This window comes from Ovis aries, chromosome X (assembly GCF_016772045.2).
Source record: "Ovis aries strain OAR_USU_Benz2616 breed Rambouillet chromosome X, ARS-UI_Ramb_v3.0, whole genome shotgun sequence".
NCBI lineage: Eukaryota > Metazoa > Chordata > Mammalia > Artiodactyla > Bovidae > Ovis > Ovis aries.
In genome coordinates, this window is record NC_056080.1 from 80,854,401 (window position 1) to 80,863,142 (window position 8,742).

At 55.3% G+C, this 8,742-nt stretch overlaps 1 protein-coding gene across 1 annotated transcript; it reads left to right on the forward strand.

Moving 5' to 3' along the window:
* PNMA6E (PNMA family member 6E) lies at positions 1-3,178 on the forward strand. Its single transcript, XM_060407986.1, has one exon. The coding sequence runs from the start codon at positions 1-3 to the stop codon at positions 2,398-2,400; it is 2,400 nt and encodes a 799-aa protein (XP_060263969.1). The 3' UTR covers positions 2,401-3,178.
* Positions 3,179-8,742: the final 5,564 nt, after the last annotated feature.

The window sequence follows — 8,742 nt, forward strand, 5'->3', positions numbered from 1 at the left end:
ATGGTGATGCCACTGGCGCTGCTGCGAGACTGGTGCAGGTGGATGGGCGTGAATGAGGAGCGCTCTCTGCTCCTCCTGGGCATCCCAGATGACTGCGAAGACCAAGAATTCAAGGATGCTGTGCAGGCTGCCCTGGGCCCCCTGGGCAGATACCGAGTGCTGGGCAAGGTCTTCAGAAAGGAGCTGGGGTCGAAGATTGCTTTGGTCGAGTTTGCCGAGTATTTAAGCCGAAGCTTGATCCCCCGGCAAATACCAGGCAAAGGGGGGCCCTGGGATGTTGTCTGCCTGCCCCAGGCCCCTGATGCTGAGTCACAGGATAGACCCAGTTTCCCTGCACAGCCCCAGAGACGAGCAGTGGTTGGTAGGGTAGGTGAGGCAAGAGCCTCAGGTGATGTTGGAGGAATAGGTGAGGTAGGAGCAGCAGGTGAGGAGGGAGCTGCAGATGTTGGAGGAACAGGTGAGGAGGGAGCCGCAGGTGATGTTGGAGGAACAGGTGAGGTGGGAGTCTCAGGTGAGGAGGGAGCCACAGGTGATGTTGGAGGAACAGGTGAGGTGAGAGCAGCAGGTGAGGAGGGAACCTCAAGTGAGGAGGGAACCTCAAGCGAGGAGGGCACCTCGGACGAGGAGGGAACCTCAAGTGAGAATGGACCCACAGGTGAGGAGGGAGCTGCAGGTGAGATAGGAGACGGAGGTGAGGAGGGAGCTGCAGATGTGGAGGGAGCCGCAGGTGAGAATGGACCCACAGGTGAGGCGGGAGCCTCAAGTGAGAATGAACCCGCCTGTGAGGAGGGAGCCACAGATGAGGAGGGAGCCGCAGGGGAGGCAGGAGCTGCAGGGCAAGCAGGAGCTGGCTTCGAGGGACGAGCTATCTGTGAGGCAGAAGCTACCAGTGAGGCAGGTGGTACAGGTGAGGCAGGCACTGCAGATGAGGAAGGGGCTGCAGATGAGGAAGGGGCTGCAGATGAGGAAGGGGCTGCAGATGAGGAAGGGGCTGCAGATGAGGCAGGTGGTATAGGTGAAGCAGACACTGCAGATGAGGCTGGGGTGGCCGGTGAGGCAGGAGCTGAGGGTGAGGCCAGAGCTGAAGATGAAGCAGGAACATCCGATGAGGAGGGAGCAGCAGGTGATACGGGAGTTGCAGGTGTGGCTGGGTCTCTGAGTGTGGCAGGAGCGGCTGGGGAGGCAGGAGTTCCCATGGAGGCTGCAGCTGCAGGCATCGCCGGAGCCATGGATGAGCCACGGGCCCGGTCCCCTCAGTGGCGGCTGGCCTTGGAGCCCATGCTAGAGAATATGGGCTACCTGGAGCTGAGAACCTTCTCCGGGATGGAAGAGCCGGGTGAAGGAGAAGAGTCCTTTGAGAGCTGGCTGGATCATGCCAACGACATGCTGTACCTGTGGCGCCATGTAACCGAGATGGAGCGGAGGAGGAGGCTGGTGGAGAGCTTGGGGGGTCCGGCGCTGGATCTCCTGTGCAGCCTTCTGGCAGAAGATCCCAACCTGGCAACCCAGGATTGCCTGATGGCTCTGGTGGAGGCGTTCGGGAGCAAAGATCCCCGGGTGACCGCTCGGCTGAAGTTCATGACGTGCGCCCAGCGGCCCCAGGAGAGCCTCTTTGCCTTTGTGATGCGCCTGGAAGGCCTGCTGCAGTCGGCCCTGGGCAAGGGGGCCATGCACCCAGCCATCGCAGATCAGCTGCGTGCCCGACAGGTGCTCATGCGGGCCCGGCCCAACAACCTGATGCAGAACAAGCTGAAGAGGATGCGGATGGAGAGAAGACCCCCCAGCTTCGTGGCGATGCTGCAGCTCATCCGGGAGACGGAGACCTGGGAGACCGACCCAGCGATGGGTGAGCAGTTCCCAGTGGAGGAGGAGGCCCATGGGGTCCTCGGAGACCTGGCTGGTGCCCTAGGCCATATGATCATCACTGAGGGCGCAGCTGCAGGTGGAAGTGAGGCCTCCCCAGCCAGTGGAGATACCTCTGCCCAGGTTGCCTTTTCCAAGGAAGGTGGTGTTGAGGCCCTCCCAACGGGTGAAGAGGCCAGTAAGGCAGTTGGCAGCAGCGCCGAGGTTGCCCAGGCTGCTCCTGAAGCCCGTGGTGCTGCCAGGGCAGCCTCTGCCCCTGGGGAGACCACTCAGGAAGATGAAAGGGCTCCCAGCCCCCTGGGCCTAGGTCAAGCAGCACCCTCAGAGGCCCCTTGGGGCTCTGCCACTGCCTGGATGGGCGGGGCTACCCCGGTGGTCCCAGGAAGTCCTGGCTGGGAGCCAGAGGGTCTCCCCCAGGCAGGAGACCAGGAGGCTGAGGAGCCCCCCAAGAAGGAGCTCAAGCCCGTCCCAGAGGAGTCTGGAGATGAGGAAGGGGCTGTAGAGATGAGCCCCCTAGGGTTCTCCTCTGGTCAATAGGCTCAGCAGGTCCCAGGCCCCCCGGCCTGGAAGCAGGGAGAGGCCAGGTCAGGCAGCCGCCTGGCCCCACGTTAGGGGCGATGTCATACCTTGGCCTCCCCACCCCCCTCAAGAGGGGTCCCCTATTCAGCATCCCCTGGGACAGGCTGGTCCCTGTCCTGGGAAGTCCTGGTCCCTGTAGGTCCCCTAGTGACCCAGATCTCAAGGAACGCCTCCCTGGCCCAGCCCCTCTCCCCTCCCTGTCAAAACACATCCCTGAGCTGTCATCAACTCCCCTCCCAACCCCTGTAGAGCCCTGAGGTGCCCGTGAACCCAGGCCGGGTGTCCCCACCTACCCGGTCAGCCACTCTGAGCCAGCCTTGCCACGTGCTCTGAGCTTCAGCACCAGCCAAGGCCCGGTCCTCAGCTCAGCGTGTGCTTCCCCAGCGTGGATTCAGGCCAAGTTCTGCTTGGTCTCCTGGAGATGTGCATGTGTTCTTCTCTGAGCAGTTCCCCCCACCGTGGTGCAGACACACCCCAGCCCACTCCCAGGAGCTGGTGAGAAGGAGGGGACGGACGAGGGTTTGACTGGTGACCACTCCGGGACCTCAGGAAGGAATATCTGCATTGGGGCTTCGCAGCGGGGCTTCAGGAGGCCCCCGGACCTGTGCCCTGCTGGGCCATGCCATGCTTCCTTGGGACTTGGTGTTCCCGGTTTGGTGCAGTATCCTGCTGTGTGACTGTCCTGTGCCTGCCATAGGGCCTGTGGCCCCGAGTGGGAGGGGCTGCCCTGGGGGGATCGGGCATTGCCAGTGCCCACCATCCTGGCAAGACACTGCCCGTGAGGCCCTCGGAAAGGGAGAGGGTGTGAGGAGGGAGGGCACCTCGTTAGGGACTCTGGGAGGAGGGGAGGCGGGACTGTGATCTCTAGCGGCCATCAGAAGTTCCCTGTGTTGTCATTCCCTGTCTTCAGTGGTTTCAGTCTATGTTGTGCTTCAATAAACTTTGCTGAATGTTTCAGCTGAGTCTTGTCTCTGCTCTGGACAGTGGAGGGGAGGGGCTGCTGGGGGTGGGGCTGGGGGTTGGGGCAGTGACAGTGGCCTGGTATCCTGAGTCAGCACTGCGTTGCGGTCCCAGCAGGGTGGGGTGGGGGTGCAAAATAGGTTCCTGCTCAGCACCCTGAGGTACTTTGAAGACCCAGACATGGTGAGGGTTTTTCTTCCATTTGATAGGTGAACCATAACATTTTGAGGTTATATTTGTTCTCATTTTGGGATAGTTGTGTCTTTTGAACACAACTATAGTTGACAGAGACAGAATAGTCCTCTGTCTTTTGAAAATGGATGGCGACGATCCTGGTTTTCTTTTTTACTAGGGGCAGGTGCCCCTGGCATCCAAGTGCCTGGGACCCAGGGCTGCTCAAGAGGTGGGATGCAGAGTGGGGCTCCAAAACAAGGAACTGGCATGTCTGGAGGTCTCTAGCCTCCTTGGTGAGAAAGCTAGTATTAGTCTGATAGAATTTTGAAAAAACCCAAATGTATTTTAAGCTGAGGGATTGTAAAATGGGAAAACCTCACTGTGCAACAACAGTGACAGCACTTAAAGCAGTGGAAAATCAGGCCTGGACACTGGTAGGGTTTCTGGGAGAGCAGGCGCAAACATACCCACACCACCTCCACCTGAAAACAAATTTACTCTTGAAGAGAAGACAGGACCAGTGTACTGAGCCCTGCAAGGGTGAAGGCCCAGTCATGTGAGGGGGAGGGCCAGGGGTGCTCTCTGAAGGGGGGAAACTGACCTGACACTAAGGGCACTGGGAAGCTGTCAGACCCAGGGGCCGAACTTGCATCTCTCGTGCCTCCTGCATTGGCAGGCAGATTCTTCACCACTAGCGCCACCTGGGAAGTGGTGGGAGGGAGGGGGCCAGAGAGGTGTCCTCGCCTGTCCATCACTGTGGCATGATTTAGAGCCTTGTTCCTTTCTGCAAAGCCTTTGGGCCTGGCTCTCCAGCCCTCCCCGAATGCTGATGGGACCCTGGGCATCCTTTGGCTAATTCCCTTCATGCTCCCACTGGCCGCAATGAGATATGATGGCTAAAGTCTGTCAGTGATACGAAGGCTGCCCAGTGACACTCACCAAAAGGATCCCAGGCCTTAGCAGGCGCCTGCCGGGTGGCCAGGAGTTGGAAAGCTGGGGCTGATGCCCCAAGGGCAAGTCTAGGGCAAAGCAGGCAGAGGTACAAAGGGTGCGTCTTCACCTCTTGTCTCTTGGAACTGAAGTCTGAGGGCACACACGCATGCATGTCCAGCTGGTGCCTCCTGCTGCCTCGGAGGGCTGATTGCCAGTGGTGAGGAGGCTGTGAGCCCCCGGGGGAGGCCCTGAGATTGGGAATCTCCAGGCAAAGCTTCAGTATGTGTATGCATTTGTGTGTGGTGCATACGCGGGTGTATGTGACTGTGTGTGCTTGATTGTGTGGTGTGAGTGTGTAGGGTTGATGTGAACATGTTTGAGCATGTGTGAGTGTGTGTGTGTGGCTACATATATGTGTGAACGAGTGTGGGCATGGAAGGGCTTATCTCTCAGGCCACATCACCTTTGCTGACTGGAGCCTGAGACTTCCACCGGCTTCCATCTTCCCCGTGAGCTGGAGGAGGAAGATGTCAGCTGACTCCAGCCAACTGAGGGTGCCAAGCAGACTGGCTGCAGGGGGAGCCCCTGTCCCCAGTGTGCCACCCTGTTCCCATTCCCCAAAGCTTCGGGTACTTTACTCAAGTCTCAAATGGGGTGGCTGGAGACATCTCTACAGACCTTGACATTGCCTTTCACATTTCTCTCTCTGTCTCCCTCCGTCCTCCATTTGCCCTGCAGTCCAAGCCCACGTTGGCGTAGCCCCTTCTGGCCCTGCTGTGACCTGGGGCAGCTGGTGGAGGCCTGCGAGGTGGTATGCCCTCCACTCCCTGACACACCCTTTCTAGTGGGCAGGGCCATGTCCACGGCTCTGCTGCCAAGGGGTGGCAGCTCACCATGTGGACACCCTCCCTAAGCTCCAGGGAGATCCTGCTGGTGCCTCCTGCAGTCCGCTGGCCCAGTTCCTGTGTGCAGAGGGGGAGACTATTCAGCCAATAGCCCCTGAGACTCAGCTATAAGAGTGGATGCTTGGGGGGAGTGCAACTTTGTACCTGACCCTTGGAGGCACTGAGGAACTGGCCTTGAGCAGTTCCCCCACAGGGGCCTTGGTGTGGGGGCCTGTCTTGCTCTGTGGACACATCCCAGTAGCCATGCTGGGCTTTAGGGACAAGTTCACCAGAGCAGGGCTCCAGGGACTCTTGCCAACAGCCAGGTCCTGCAGGGAGCCAACGACTTCTGGGTGAGCAGGAATCTGGGCTCAGGGTGGCATGGGAGCTTGTGAGCCTGTGTCCCGGTGGCTGTCTGGCAGGCCCCAAAGCCCTGGCTTTCAGAAGGCTTCAGGCTGGAGACCGTGTCCATCATCTTCACGTAAGCTGCCAATCTTAGCATCTGGAGCATTCCACCATCTTGGGCTGCCCGAGAATCTTGCCACAGCTGCAGGGCAACGCTTCTCTGCTGGGTCCCCAAGAGGCTGGGCCCCAGCAGTTTCCCTGCAGTGATCCCTCCACTCAGTCCTGCCCTCTGGTGCCCATGGAGGCAGGTGCCCTCAGGGCTGGGGGGGCGCATTGGGGACCCGAGTGCACATGTGTGCTTCTGAGGTAGAAGGCTGATGTTTGCAGGTGTGTATAGAGGGGCAGTGGGGAGGGGTGGAGGAAACAGTGAAAGTGAAAGGAAAGTGAAAGTTGCTCAGTCATGTCTGACTCTTTGTGACCCCATGGACTGTATAGTCCATGGAATTCTCCAGGCCAGAATACTGGAGTGGGTAGCCGTTCCCTTCTCCAGGGGATCGTCCCAACCCAGGGATTGAACCCAGGTCTCCCACATTGCAGGCAGATTCTTTACCAGCTGAGCCACAAGGGAAGCCCAAGAATACTGGAGTGGGTAGCCTGTCCCTTCTGCAGTTGGTCTTCCCAACCCTGAACCAGGGTCTCAGTTGCAGGCAGATTCTTTACCAACTGAGCTATGAGGGAAGCCTGGAGGAAACAGTGAGGCATCTACAATGGGGAGACAGCACTTGTCAAGTGTACCGTGTCCCCTGGGCTGAACTGAAACTAGTTTTCCCAGAATTCCCTGCTCTTTAGGGTCCCAGGTTCGGGTTGACCACAGGGTTGCTGGCTCTTTGTTGCATCTTGCTCTGCTCTGTCTTCCTGGGCAACTTGCAGTCTGTCTTTGCCTTTCAGCAGTTACTTTGGGCTACTTTTTCTTTAACTTCTTTCTGGGTGGCTGAGAAAGTCTGCCACCTAATGCCCTGGGTCCAAGTTTGAAGAACTGCTTGGACTTGGGACTTTCCAGGAGTCTCAACTTGCTCATCAAAGGGCTAGAGCCCATTCTCCACATCCAGCCGTGTTTAGAGAGCTGACATCTCCTTCTGTGCTTGTCTTCAGCTCCCTCTTGGGGCCCCTGAGAGGCAGCCAGCTGAGGGCTGCCTCGTGGCCATGACACATCTCCCAGTGACCCAGTGTGATGTTAACAGACACATTGCATGTGATCTCACAAGTATGATGGCTGGCAGAGGGCAGGGCAGAGGACAGTCGTCTCTACCCATATTCTTCCCCACAGAGAAGCTCTCAGCTTGGATAAGCTAGGCCTTTCCAGCCTGGGTTCCTTCCCAGTCCAGAGTCAGGGAGCTGGTGGAGCCAGGTGCTTTGTGCTCCTGCCTGAGTCTAGCTGCCTGTGGTAGATACTGACCTAAGAAAGGAAATTCTTCCAAACATTGGGTTCCCACCCCTCCACCTAGTTTCACAGAAAAATGATAGGCTAGCCTGGCTTCAAAGAGAAAAACAACTATATCCCCAGGCCATAAATTAGGAAGCTCTCCAGCCAAACACTGCTATGTCTGCACAGGGGTAGGGAGCAAATGCCTTCTCAGAAGTGGAGGAGGAATCAGACTGCCCCAAAGTCCTGGGTCAGTCTGGAAGGTCTTGTTAGATCAAGGAAAATTAAGGACACAGAGCACTGGAGCCATGGAATGTCACCATGGAGACCCAGGGAGATGATGTGGACCTGTTGGCAAAAGCCAGGGCATTCACAGCCCAACATGAGTCCTATTTGTAGCATGGAAACGGCACCAATTACAAAAATAATAAGAGGAGGAAATGAATGGGAGCAAACAGAAGAAAAGCACATCATAAAGGGAATCATTAATACCTGAAAAATATAGGAAGACTCTAGACAAAAACAAAAAAACAACCCCCCCAAAATAAAACTCAAAGAAGTTTCAGAAAACATGATTTTTCAAAATAAAATTTGAAGAAGAGATATAGAGTTCAAAGAAGGGATGATTAGAAAGCAGAAGGAACTGAAAGAAAGGTAGCAGAGTTCAGAAAAGAATGGAAATAAAAAATAAAAATATTGCTGAGATGAAAGCCACAGTGAGAGCAATTCAGGTCAGTGTGACCAAGGTGACCACACACATAGTGACGATGTGGGGACATAGCATTAAGGCTTGAAGAAGTCACACAATATAAAATGGGAGAGAGAAGATTGGAGGGCAGACGACAGTCTGGGAGGCAGCAAAGGAGATGAAGCACCTATATAATGGGTTTTCTAGAGAAGAGAACAATCAAGAGAAGAATATCTTCCTGGGACAAGTCACGCTGGCCTTAGACATCTCATAATCAATTCTCAATGCCAGATGCCAGTGGGGAAAGTTTTCTAAACTTTTGAGGAAAAGGCAGTTTGCTCTGAGAATGTTCCATTTGTCCAACTTGTCCTTCAAGTCTAAAAGCAGAAAGATGAAATTACCACTGAACAATAAGGGATAGCCAACTAAAAGATAAACTGAAAGTAAGACCTTGGAGATGGAAGGAACTATCCCGATCACTGAACCCATATATATGCAGAACTAATATTCCATAATTGTGGAATTATGCATTAATCATTGTCCTACTATAGGACAGAATGCACATTTTTGAAACCTTGACAATGTAAAAGTAATAATCTAACCAAAACCAGAAGTGGAGAACCGAGAGGGCAGGAGGAAGATGGTGAAATGATTTCTTCATCTGTTAGAGCTAAGAGTCATTGGATACTGTGTTGGAAGATATCATTAAACATAATCCTTCAAATATCTCAGAAAACTTAGCATTCTTCAGAATTTTACTCTTTAATTTTTGTGAGATCTTTTAGGAACTAATACTCCTTGGAAAGAAGCATTTAGTACAAGTTCAAGAGTCTTGCCATTTCTTTTTCTTTGCCCCCAGTCAAATTAGTGTGGTACAGGCACACCTCAGAGAT